We start from the raw sequence: 13,568 nt of genomic DNA, 5'->3' as shown, positions 1-13,568 counted from the left end.
GTTATCTCCAGACAAAACAGCCCTGAAAGAATAATGAACACGGGACAAACAGACTGTATCCATTTAGAAAGAACAGCAAGGAAGTCAACACTTGTACTTACCAGAGTTTAGCAAGTGGTGTTCAGAGGGTGAAAAGTCCCTAGCTGTATTTTCTACATGGCCTGTACTTGCAGGCTACTGCGCATCTTTAAGATACAGTTAAGTGGTCTGCTGTCAGCCAGCAGCAAAGGTTTCCCCGTAAAAGCCTACCTACCTGAAGAGTCCTGTTTGTAATTTGCCAGAAGTTCAGCAACCCAAGCGAGCCACTAGAGGATGCTGTGGTGCTGTTACTATCCAGGTGTATGGCAGCAATGAATCCTTAAGATATAACTTTACAAAATGGGAAACTTTCTACAGTCTTCTCTCCTCAATGAAAGGAAGAAAGAGAAGGAAGACAGAGGGCTGGGGACAGGCTGGGAAGTAAGAGGAGAAATTTTGTGAAGGGAAACAAAGAGCAGTGGCCTATAATAGCATGGCAGAGATGAGAACCTGGTGACACAGAGGAAACTTAAATGAGGAGGTAATGAAAGTGATAGGTAAAATGAAGAGCCTGTAGCATTTGTCCTCCTTTCTCATAACCTTCCCTCTCCCAAAATAATGAAATAGCCTGGTTTTAATGAAACGGCAACAACTTTCTGTTATACAAACAGCAGAGATTCAAAGGCAGCTCTGCTGCACTATTCCCAGGCACCAGAGCTGACATCCAGCAAGCTCCGTCAAAGAAAGATGGTACTAATCCATATCACCTGCAAAGATGTCACTAGAAACGCATTCTGTAGGACCAATATAGGCAACAGGACCTTCTAGAACACTGGAACTCAATGCATTGAAGACAAAGCCAAATTTTAGGGTGTTACATTATACTCCCAATTCCACCTCTGTTTCACAACCAGCGTGTTAAACCACACAGGAAGTGCAGCCTTCTTGTCATCGCATTTTTTAAGTGCAATCCTTCAGTTTCTGTTCAACAGCAGAAAGAAGAGGTTTGTTGTCCGAGGACTCCTGCCATTTCTCTTGTCCATAAGAATCAAAAACATACCAATGACAATGGAAAGACAACAAAAATATAAGACAATATAAAAACTCATTACATTGAGTTTGTCATTAGCAGAACACCCAGAAAATGGCTGGTTTAATCTGTAATGTCTTTCATCATAGAAGGAGATGAATTTAAAGCTTTTGAATTATTAAATCCATTCATCACTTTAATATGCGAAAGCAAACTTGCACTGAGCTTCATGTCAGTTATAGTGATGGTCCAAAAGTTTGAGCAGTGAGCTTGTTCAGCAAATTCAAGTACTAAAAGCAAGTCACTGCTGAAATAGGTATTTCAATAATTAGCAAATTAGGTAATTGGGTAATCAATTATTCTTCGGTCCCCCGTTTTTTCCTAAACTAGAACGATCTCCAATATAACCATTTCTATTAATTCATTTTATCCTTAACCAACCAACACATTGTAGTATCAAATCATCCAATAAGGTTCATGTTTTCTTCTACATAATTAAGATATGCCATGAAAACTCCCCAAACCCACGTTCAACTCTAGAAACGCAATCTAGCATTACACAGGGTCAGGTTGGTGCCACATACCCTGAGGATCATGCTTCTGTGTGACTGCAATTATGCAAGTCACTGACAAACTGGGAAACACTGGGGAAAAACACTGCATTTCAATCAACAATAGAATGCAATTTGGGAAAAAACAGAACAGCAATCACTGGAGAACCACCAGCAAATTGAAGAAGACTACAACAGTTACAGTTCCTCCACCTTGCACACCAGAGTCTTGCTGAAGGTTCAGTTCTGGCAGCTACATGGCTGGAAATGTTCGACTCCTAAGTGTGTGCCTAGGAAAGGCTCCAAGAGACCTGCTTGGAAAGAACACTGTCAAATCCCATAATGAATAGCACCCCCAGCTGCTATTATCCATGATGAAAGTTGATTTCATTTCTAGTGAAATCCTGCTACTCTAGGCTCAGTATGCATTTCATGATTCTGGTTATATCATTTGATTCTAAATTAGCAAAATTTATCACTATTTAAGTCTCTTCAAAGTCACTAGCTTTTGGAGATACAGAATTGAAAAGCAAAACTTCCCTCCCATACTAAGACGCAGTATCTTTGGTCTAAAATAGAACTACTAGGCAAAAATCTCTCAGTGCATAATTCACAGAAATTCCCACTATTTTTCAAGGTAGGTTATTTGGGAAGATAATCCAGGATTACTCCTCCATAATATATCTAGCACAGACCAGTGCTCTGAAGGAAGCGAGAAAATACAACTCAAGAGGGGAATGTGACCACAGCTCCCCTTAGGTACATCACAGTCACTGATTTACAACCAGCAAAAGAAGTATTTGAGTATTTGTTTGTTTTCTCCAATAAAAAAGTAACCTTCTGCCAAGTAGGGTTTAATCCTTTGCTGATGGGAAAATACACTTAGTTTTCAGGCCTTATCAAGGTACTTGTATCAAGGTATTTTGATTTTGTTTTCCACCTGATAACATTAAAGGAAGTTATGCATCTTGAAGTTGAGAATCATGAGAAGAAAATGGAAACAAAAAATATGTTAACGTCAGGGCTGTTTGAAATGCTATCATGATCTTAATATTTGATTCTGAAGGCTTTCTTAGTCGTCTGTAACTTCACAATTTGATGTTGCTTTCCTCTTCAAAGAGACGTTGGCTGTGTATCCTTCTGTAAGCTACACAAAGAAACCTTTACTATCTGAAACAGGTAACAGGTACATTACTCTTTCTGCTTTTCACATTTCAAGAAAACGAACAATAACATAATAAAAATAGCTTCTGGTGCTCCACATAGCATTTAGCTGTAATGATTTCAGTTCCAAGCAAAAACTTTCATCTCCTCCTTTGTGGAGAACACAGGTAGAAGGTTAAAGACCACTGGGTAAATCAGTAAAGCTGCTAATTTTAACCGTGGATGCTAAGTTTGAGTAGAGACCTCAGCTACCACCTAGGATCTAGCATATCACATTGTTCAGAACCTCTAAGGAAAAGGAAACAACTGAAGAGCTAAACATATCACTAAGTTAGGTTTGGCCACCAGCAGGCGAATGGAATGGGAATTCTATTTTTGTTTTGTTTCTAAGTAAAAACTGAAAAACTGGAAGTCAGTCAATTGGGAAGTAATCTTTTTGCTGGGACTAAAGTAAACCTGTAACAAAATTTGCTAGAAATGTAGAGACTTTTGAGAGTTCAATATCTTACTAGCTAGCTAATATTTGCGATCTCTGAAGTTATGCACTAGAAACTTAACACCCTTACAACAAAAACAACATTTCTTCCCCAGCTTTCCAGACTTGCAACTCTTTTTCTTTACAAAAAACTGGCATAAAGTTATTCACTACACCTTTAAACTATAAAGAGAAGAGTCTCAAGCAGAACACGGACAGAAGGACAGGGAACCTATAAAAGCATGACCGGGTATAGAAGTTTGACTAAAATGAGACTGAACAAGTACATGTCCTATGTCTGTCAGGCTTAACCTGAGAGGAAGGTCACCCCCACCACACTGAGATAAGCAAATACAGGGAACAGAAAGCTGCTTTTGTGCCACAGAAATACCTTTTCTGTCTTGCTCCTAAGTAAGTGAGCCCAATTTGAAGCATTCTTTGTGTTTTTAAGTATGCTCTGTGAGAAAGAACTGAAACAAGAGGGGGAAAAAAGTTCAGATAGATGGAAACAAGCATTTGCCAAAAGGTATTTCTCAGAAAGCTTTAAGTTGCTAACTGCAGATTAAGACCGCTAAAATGATGCACAGGACTGGGCGTGACAACAAAACATTAGAATTAGGTCAAAATACACAACATTGGTTAAAGAATAGGAGTCAGAATAGGACAGAGAAACAAGCCGAAAACATTGGCACTGGAGGGGGAAGACATAGAAAATGAGCTAGAAAATCAAATGGAAATGACAGATGAGGTGCAGAGGTTAGAGAAACTGGGAGTCTCTGAAGAAGTACAGGAAACACAACTCATGAGAACCTAAGAGTTTTAACAGAACCAGGAGTTTGGATCCCATGCAGAGAAAGGAACAACATGGGAACTGGGAAGGTATTTGCACCTTCCTATTGCAAACTAAGCTATGACTGAAAGGGTAAATAAGCTGGCACTCAGCGCTGCAGTAAAGACAAAACTAGGGAATGGAAATATTGGAAAGGAAAAGTATTCCCATTAGAGCACGTTTCCTCCCAGAGCATGTCAAACTCACAAGGAGGATGCCTCTGCTGTCTGCAGGCATTTGCAAAGTCAGCTAGTAAAACCACACACCTCTGGTGCAAACTGCACCTAGATGACCACCACAGAATGACAGGCCCTGGGATCTGACTGTTTACATGACAGGCCCCATGCCACACCATTTTACTATGTGTCGCTTTAATGACAACGTAGGGGGGGAGGTCGCCTTATGTTATTATCAGGAAGCAACACACACACAGAGTGAAAAATTAGCACGGCTATGAGATGGAGAAAACTAATGATCAGCAATAATGCTGCTTAAACAACTTCACTTCTTCTCTCCCCCCTACCCACATGCAGATGTTACTCAAAACAAGATGATCATACGCTGTTTTTCCCATCAGACTCTCATCTCATTCAGGGACTGGAGCAAGTATGCTGTGGGAATGAATCATCATATAACTTCAGGAGCCTATTTTTATGGGACATTTTTCACAGAAATTAAAAGGCAATCAAGAAATACAGTAGAGCACTGCAGGAAAGGAAAGAGGGTTCTTAAATTTAAAACATTTGAATTTCATTCGCAAATGAAGTGAGAACTATGCCTCACTGTACAAAGTAGCACAAAAGAGCTTTCAAAGTCAGGCTATGGGAGTCTGATCCGGCAAAATTCTCAGATGTGTTACTTCACTGCCTCTGAGCAGCCTTCATCAGCGACAGTTATCATACCACATCCTCAGCTCACAGCAGCACCACGAAGATAAATGTGCTTGTCAACCACTTGGCAATGACCTGTACCATTGAAACAAGCTTCCCAAAGAGTAAACTGAATTATTAGCACCTTAACCTATGCAAGGTGTAGCCAAAATGCTATACATTAAAAAACCTGGATCACACAGAAAACCATGAAGATTAATAAAAATTAAACAGGTGAGCAGCTTGGTTAAGCAGTGTCAGTCTCTGCTCTGAATACATGCCCCACTGGTACTACACACACGCTGAACCCTGACTACAGACAGAATGACACCTGAGGGAGTCTCTGTTGTGGAATATGTCAGGACTATTAGCTTTTTTTTTTTGGCTGATTTTCTAAACAGAGTAACACCCCTAGCAAAGATTAAACGAAGAATTCATTTTGAAGAGAATCAAATAGTGGCTCAATCTAAGTAGTCACACAGATCAAATATACCAAAGGAGTTGAAATTATTATGCTGGATTGTTTCTTAGGGTAATGAATTGCCCAAGTGATACAATCCTTGCATGTGTTAAAGCTGGAGCCCCCAAACTAACTGCAAAGCTATAAGAAGTAATACTGAATACAGGATTCCTAAGGTGAGTGTGACCAAAGCCATGGTTTGCCATTTCTACTGCAAAATGATCAAAGAAAATCCCAAGTTGCATCCTCTTGTCCACAGTACCACACACGAAGAGGTAGCAGCAGCTGCCACTTCCACAGCTAGCTCCCAGTGCTGTTCTAGATTTGACCTCAATAGACTTGTTTTCCCAACCAAATCAAAATCTTTTGGAGTAGTTTGTTCAATAGCATCTGAACACAGAACTCAACAAGTCACGTTAAGCAAGACTTGTTCCAAAGCCATTTGCCTCACCAAGTTCCCTATCAGTGTATTAAAAGGCTACAGCAGCCCACATCATTTCCTCCTATGTCTGCGTAACCATTACTGCGATGCAGGGAGGCTTAGCAACTGTAGTGTAACTAGACAAGTAGCTGGCAGGCTTTTGGGGGACACAGACCACTGTCAACCTTTAAGATCAAGTTGTTCAGTCACTGAGAAAAACTTTGAGAATGTTTAGCAGAGATTGGCCCATTTTTCCCTCCCGCTTTCAATTACCCACAATAAATCTCCATTAAGTGATATCCAAGCAAGCAAATACAAACACTAGTCCCTTGTGTAACTTCACTTTTAAAAGCTGGCATTTTTGCTCAGCTTGGGAAGATATCAGCACACACTGTATTTATTCAGTAATGCTACAAATAAATAAATATAGAAAGCCACTACAATTAACTACACATACAATTAATAAAGATGCTGAACACTTAAAAGCTATAGTAAAATAGCTTATTTCTGCAAATAATGTAGCAAGGTGATAGGTAACTTCAGAGTTGCTATTTGCTGTTTAATAAATACAAACTAACAAGGAAAGCAAAAGACACTCTTATTGTGTAGTTACAACCCAGAAAGGAGAGTTTAAAGATCATTTTCCTTCTGTGTTCTTCAGCAAGGGTTATTTTAAAACATTCTAACAGCATTTGAAATCCTAGACTGAGATGCCTTTTTTTTAATAAGACCTGATTTCATATTACTTCATCTTCAGTTTACCAACCTCTGAACATGTCAGGACTGACTAAAGTCAGTCCTGACATAATAAATAGAAATAAATAGAAATAAATAGAAATAAATAGAAATAAATAGAAATAAATAGAAATAAATGAAGATACCGAGAAGTCACTGAACTACAACGGTACAAAAAAAAAAAAAAAAGGTGCACAAACCACTTGAGATCCACTAAAGGTCTGATTTATCTAAGCTGTCTCACTGCTATTCCCAGTACATAACCAAAAATAAACATAAAAGGAGAAACACATGCTGGTATTTTAAAAGGAAGCCTGCAAAATGTTTTGAAAGGTTTTCAATACTTCCTAGATATTCAGAGTGCATCATGTAAAAAAGATTCTCAATCTATTCCCTAACTCCATTAGGATCTTTTTTTAAATCTATCCCAAATGTAACCTTCTCTTACCATGAAGACTTGCTCAAATGTGTGATGGACACGCTCCACATGAAAGCAACCAAAAGCTCAACTTTTGCGGTGTTCCTGCAAATTTACTGGTAGGGAAGCAAAGACCTACAGATCTTTCCCTAGATTTAGCACACCTATTGACCTAATCAGGTAAGGCTTTAAGAAACTACAGTTTGCTGTTTTCTGGTTGTTTTTGGTTTTTGATTTTTGTTTTATATATCTGTTGCTTAAATAATATTTAAATAATACCATGAAATAAATCCGTTAAGATAAAATTACATACCCAAATGTATTCTGAATACTCAATTAAAATAAGCCATCAACTGTAATCCCTGTATCTCTAGAGTTCTGAAACAGTGATGTTAGACCAGGTGCTGAACTTTGTGCCAGGAGAACTTCCTCCACTGTGTCTTTGGGACTTACACATGTGCACAGGGTTTCCTTTGCAAAGTTTGATATCTGGGCTGTTTCTGGTATTCAAAGACATCAATAAAGGCACCATTAAACACTGAAGACAGACAGTATGCTTTATGCAAACTAGAGATTAAGAGAAAAAGCCCTTAGAAAGGGATTCAAGAAAATGATGGCAGTAAAATAAAACAAAAGAAAAGAAAATCCCATTTTAGAACCAGTTACCCCAAACCATTGCTACCTATGAAACAGTACCATGTGTGAGCTTTCCAGATGAACAGCTCTCAAGAAAGATATTTCAACCCGTGAGAAGTTCTGGAGACTACCACTGGTGTTTCACTTCAAAACGATTGTGCAGTTGAAAACTAATTTATTGTTTCATGTTCTTCATTAATGTTTTTTTAATTCTTTTTCATGACTGGGAACAGTCCATGCAATAAAGGTGAATAACAGAAACATCCTAAGCACCTGCCACTATGTACAGAGTATTTATTTATGTAATTAATGCATTTCAATACATGCAATTTTCAACTTCAGAAGGAACCCTACTCACTCCTTTTGTCTAGTCCTGTTTTTTCTCCCACCTGGCTGCAATACCATGCATTGGACAGCAGCTTTCTAACAGTTTCAGTGCCTGAAAGTGACCCCTGCTTCTTCTCTTCCATTGTGTAACGAGTCTTAAGGAAAAGAACCACAAGCTTCTCTGTATGGCTGCTTGCGGGGCCTCAACACAGTTCACTTGCAGCAGAAGTGGACAGAAAGAGAACCAGAAACAGAGTCATACCACAAGCTGGATCTTCAGCTACAGTATAGAAGCTGTTAATTGAGTAGTGGTGGTGTATCAGCTAACCAACTGATACTAAAAAGTATGTATCATCTGAATTTTCAGGTGATTCTAATATATGACTGAGCACAAAAATGGTCAGCAATTAGTTCTCAATTATGCTGGGCCCCAGCAAGCTAATCCGTGAATCCTGTGAGCAGCACAACTCAGCTGAGCACCTTGGCACGTTCTTTTGGCTCCTCCAACTCGTGCCTGCAAGGTGCCACATCTGTAAAAGTAGTGGAAGAGTTTAAAGGAGACTCGACAAAGACTCTGAGAATGACACTGATTATCCAGAAAGAGGATGTGGCTAAGCTGGAGTTTCTGGAGATGCTCTGCACACAATGACAACCTCTGTCTCGGACCAAGAAACTTCCCATACGCTGTTGTCCACTGCTCTCAAAGATGTACATGGTCAAATGTACACATCAAGCTGTGCCCAGCTCTACTGACCTCAGCTGAACACCAGCTGTCATCCTGCCTCTGACAAGCAGAGGAACAATCCTGCTCCCATGGTGCACACGTTCTTCAGATACTGCAACCACTGTTCCCTCATCCATGCATGTTTTTTTTTCCCCACTGTTTCTTTAAATTGGATAAAAAAGTCAAGTCTTTCTAGTAACTAAGCTCTTCTGAGCTGAATATGGTACTCCAAGCCTGGTTCTGTTTGAACCCATTCTCAGCTGCACACAATGCTCACACACCCACAACCAGAAATGGCTACACTCATTGCTGTTACCAGACCCCACTGGAAAATGAGTTTGCTCCTTTTTCCTTCTACATTGATTGCTTTCTACATCTCCTACCCTTTATGTAACAGTCCTCCAAAATATAAGATTTGGCATACCCACAAGTACTTCAACCTTCACAAGCTGGTATTTATCTATTTATGTTACTGTCAATGTATCCAGCTATAAGATTAGTCTCAATTATGCTCTTAAACTCAACCTACATGCTCCTAATTAAGGTGCTTTCCCTGCCCCCCCATGGATTCCTGACCCTGGCAGAGGAAATCAAATAATTTTGCCAGAAATCAATGCTTCGTTGCTTATTTTCCTTTTATTGTACACTCTGAAGAGCATTAGAGGGATACGTTTTAAAGTAATATTTAACAGAATTTAGACTTTGGTCAAATATCTCGTAAACATTATCTTGCCAGCTTACCTGATCAGTACTTTTGTAATTACTTAATCCTTTTTAAAACCATTTTCTTGGGTTTGCCAGTATTCTCCAGTCGAGCTCCCCTTTTGTTCAATTCTCCAAAGAAGCTGCCTGCCATCTTTTAATAGGTACGTAACCTTTCAAACAGCTGTCTCAAGCGGTAGCTCTTATAAAGAGGCTTCAGCAGAAAAGCTGGAAGTGAGCAACCGAAGGAAAAGAAACGCTTCTTTTCCTGTAGCAGGTGGGAGGAGGGGTTAAGTAGAGGCGCGTTATCTAGTGGAGCCCTGGCTCCACACCTTCCTCTTTGGCGGGGCCGCCTGTTTCACTAGGCGCCAGAGCAGGCACTGGACCCAGCAGCACAGAGCGAGTGTGGCACACACCCCGAGCCCGCGCCCACTGGCTGCAGCGCACCGAGGTGTGCTCAGCCACGTAAAGGCCACCTGAAGACCAGACTTAGGGTATGAAGAGCACAACCCGTCCTTACCACAGTTTAGCCATTTCAGCCCTGAGGACAAAAAAAGGAAGGAAGGGGTGGGGGCATTCATCAACTGTGCCATCTTCTTCGCCACGGCATCTTACAGTCAGCGACTGCACTCGATAGGTGACACAGCAGAAGCACAGGCCGCTCATCACAGCAGTATTTCCAGGTCAAAATGTGTAAGTTTGCAGTGGAGCAGGCCTTACAGGCTTAGTATCCAGATATTTAGTGGTACTTTCTCTATCGCGATTAATTCCACTGTTTCACGAGGGAAAGAACTGGGACTTGGGACAAAAAAAAAAAAAATTATTCTTCTTTTCCCTTCTGAAAAGAAAACTATATATACATACCAATTAGCACCTTTATTTTCTAGCATTAAATGAAACCTAAGGCAGCCCATCATCAGACTGGGAATTTAAAATTTCCCGGCTTTCATTACACATTTTAGACTTCGTGTAATGGTGGGCATGCGATAATCCACAACAAGGTAAGCAGTTCACCTTTCTTCCCTGAGGCAGGATTATATATATGTGCAGAGGTTTTTAAGAACAGGTTAGACAATCCTTCAGGATTTCATACTCTCTACCTACCCTGTTCCAGTGCTCAAGAACACTTTAAATTTTACCTACAGTCTGACCTAATTATCACTTTTCCATATGCAGCTCATGTTCTACTCTTAGAAGACACTGATAACAGCTGTTTGTTCCTATCTATAGTATCTTCTTCCATTTCTGAAGTTTATTACCATGTACACTATTTGTCCCTTAACCATTCTGCTTTGTAGAATAAGCTAGAACTTTCAAAACTGAGGCTTTTCCTTAAATGTCTTACTCTCATTATGCTCCCATAGACTTTCTAGGACCTTCATCTGGATATCCAGGTGCCAGTACATCTTCACGTAGCTGATCTCTCCTCCAAATGGCAGTATTAAACAAATGTGCTCTATTATCCCCATTACTTTGAACTGCTGCAATTTCATCTCCTGTTCCACCACTCCTCTTTCGTTTTCTTCCCGCTCATGTGGCCTTTCATTCCCTGAACCCTGCTATCTGTACCACACTTGGCCACCCTTATCTTTTACAAGCAAGCTTTGAGTGACTATGTATTTCTGGTTGCGTTTCTGCAAACTAAGATATTTTTCACTTGCCTCTAAACAACGAAAATTCTCTACAAGATTAATTTCTTAAAACAATCACTATTGCATGGTAATTCTCACTCTGTGAAAGCTACAACACTTCACATTAGATCATACCCTGCTGTTTAAGAATGTCAGCTTGTTTACTTTTGCTTTTGTTTTTAAACTAAGTGGATATATATTCTACTTTGCATATGGAATAGTATCTTGTCTCTTTTTCAATAGGGAAATGTGAAAGCCCAGCTGCCTTAGGTAGTAACAATGAACTGCACCTTAAATGCAGAACCTGTTTAAACAGTTTTAAAAAGAAAAAACACTGGAATGGGTAAAGACCAAGTTCAGGAGGTAGGCCACAGAACCAGAGCCACTGATCTTGAAGTGAATGGTAATGAAAGTCAATGATGAAAGTCCCCAAAGCCTGTTCTTACTGGCACTAATTGGCATTTTTGGTAGATGGAGATGAAATGGTGAACACACATGGAGACTTCCCTGCCCTGGATATATGATGTCCCAACGAGCAATAGAAAGGCAATGCTAGCCAGCAGCAACACTTGTGTTGTGACTTTTGTCAACAAGTAACAATAGAACAGTTATCAACAACAACCCCAACACCCAAACAGAATATTCTGGGGGCATTTTGAACCCCAAGTCATTTTAGTGTTCAACATGAATATACCTAATGCCAACGACCCAAGTGCTTTTATGGGGACAGCGAATCCTTAAGATTACTCTGAGACAACAGCTGCAGATCTGAAGCTATGCTGCTACATCTAGAGGGAAACATAGCCCTGGCTTGATGTGCAATGCACAGAGAGTAAGTTTCATATATTCACTGATGTCAACTATTATAAAGGATGACCTGTTTTGCTTCTGTTAATAAAAACAAAAGCAAAAACATGCTATTTGCTATGCTGCTCCATGTGACGTGCTATAAATATACTTACATCTTTTGCCATGTTACCAAAGACTAGAAACCAATCCTCTTAAAATCTTGATGGCTGCAGGACACGGAGACAATGATGCTATTTTCTAGAAAGCAAGAAAAGCCAACATCAGCTCTAAAAAAACAGGAGGAGGGAAAAGTTTGTTCCCCGTTTAAATCAGCGCCTACCCCCAGACACGTTCTGCTTTGGGAAGAAAGAAGCGTTTTTGAGGAGGGGAAAGTTTTGTGCCAGCACCGGCCGGCCCCCCAAGCCCCCCGGGCCGATCTGACACGTGGGGCGCGCCGCCTCTGGGAGTCGCCCTGGCGGGGCGCCCTTCCCCCGGCCGAGCCCAGCGGGGGCAGCGCTCCCTCGGCCGCCTCCTCCCCACCCCCGTTGGCGGCAGCAAGCAGGCCTCGGAGGGGGGAGTCGAGGACGAGGACGTCTCCCCCGGGGGGGCCTTCAGCACCTCCCCCCTTCCTCCTTTTCTTCCTCCTCCTCCTCGCAGCGGGCGGCAGAGGCTGGCAGCGCCTCGGGCAGCCCCCCCCTCGCTCCCTCCTTCCCTCCTCCCCCTCCGCGCCCCCCGCCCAGGGCCTCACCACCCGTGCTTAGCCCTGCGCCTCCCTCCTCCTCCTCCTCCTCCTTATGGCAGCCAGGGGCCGCCCGCATCGCTTGGGGGGCACCGAGAGCGAGGACGAGAGACGGGGGGGGGGGGGCACGACAGCCTAGGAGGGCACCCCCCCGGCTCTCCCCATCCTCCCTTCACCCACCTGAGCGGCCGAAGGCGGAGAGCGCCGGCTCCATCCCCCAGCCAGGGAGCCGGAGCGGCACGGGCAGCACCACCACGACCACTAGCAGCACCAGGAGGAGCAGGAGCAGCAGTGCCAGCAGCAGCAGCAGAAGCAGCAGCACCCCAGCACCCGCCGCGCTGCAGCGGACGCTCCCCACTGCACATGTGCGGCGGCGGCGGCGCGCGCGGGCCCCGGCGGGAGGGGAGGGGAGGGAGGGGAGGGAGGGGGCAGGGGCGGAGGGAGCCGGCACCAACGCTCCCTGACGAGACCCGGGGGGGGGGGGGGTTGGCGGCACCGCACCAACGGTCGCAACCGCCCCAACGGCCGCCGCGGGGACCCCACCGCGGGTCTCCCCCTCGCTCCCTTCCCCTCAGGGCTTTTTGGGGTGAGGGGGGGAGTTGAGGGGGTCCCGGTGAGGGCTGCGAGGGCCCCGTCACGGCCCTGCCCCCCCCCGCCTCACGCAGCCGTGGGCTCGCCCGCGGCCCTCGCACACCTGCGCGGCCCCGCCGACGGTTGGAAGAGAGAAGGGAGGGAGGGGGGGGGGGGCGTTAATAACCCCCTCCACCCTTTTTCCCTTTTTTTTTTTAATTTTTAAATTATTTCTATTATTTTCGCCGTCATCGCCCGTTAGCCCAACGGCCGCGGCGGTGACGGTTGGGAGGTGACGGTTGGCGGGGGGGGGATTGAAACTTACACTTTTGTGCGTCCCACCGGCGTGACGCTGCGCGCTGACGTCACGGGGGTGTAGCGTGCCTTGCACGGGCACACGCCGAGCGCTCCGGGCTGCCCGCCCCGCCCGCCCTCCCTCCGCGGGCACGAGGGAGGGCAGCGAGCATGCGCGCCGCTTTT

At 43.3% G+C, this 13,568-nt stretch overlaps 1 protein-coding gene across 2 annotated transcripts in view; it reads right to left on the bottom strand.

The window, feature by feature from the left end:
- Positions 1 to 12,916, bottom strand: part of TFDP1 (transcription factor Dp-1) — a 41,545-nt gene extending 28,629 nt beyond the window's left edge. For both annotated transcript variants that reach the window (XM_082784662.1, XM_082784663.1), the window contains exons 1-2: positions 12,699 to 12,916; positions 11,953 to 12,037 (exon numbers count right to left, since the gene is read on the bottom strand). In XM_082784662.1, coding sequence (XP_082640788.1) covers positions 11,953 to 11,964 — 12 coding nt within the window. In that variant the 5' untranslated portion in view covers positions 11,965 to 12,037; positions 12,699 to 12,916. The remainder of the gene's footprint in view (positions 1 to 11,952; positions 12,038 to 12,698) is intronic.
- Between the last annotated feature and the right edge of the window lie 652 nt (positions 12,917 to 13,568).

This window comes from Aythya marila (genome assembly GCF_965140915.1).
Source record: "Aythya marila genome assembly, chromosome: 1".
Taxonomy (NCBI): Eukaryota; Metazoa; Chordata; class Aves; order Anseriformes; family Anatidae; genus Aythya; species Aythya marila.
The sequence above is the reverse complement of the archived record's forward strand: the minus strand, read 5'-3'. Positions and strand labels throughout refer to the sequence as shown.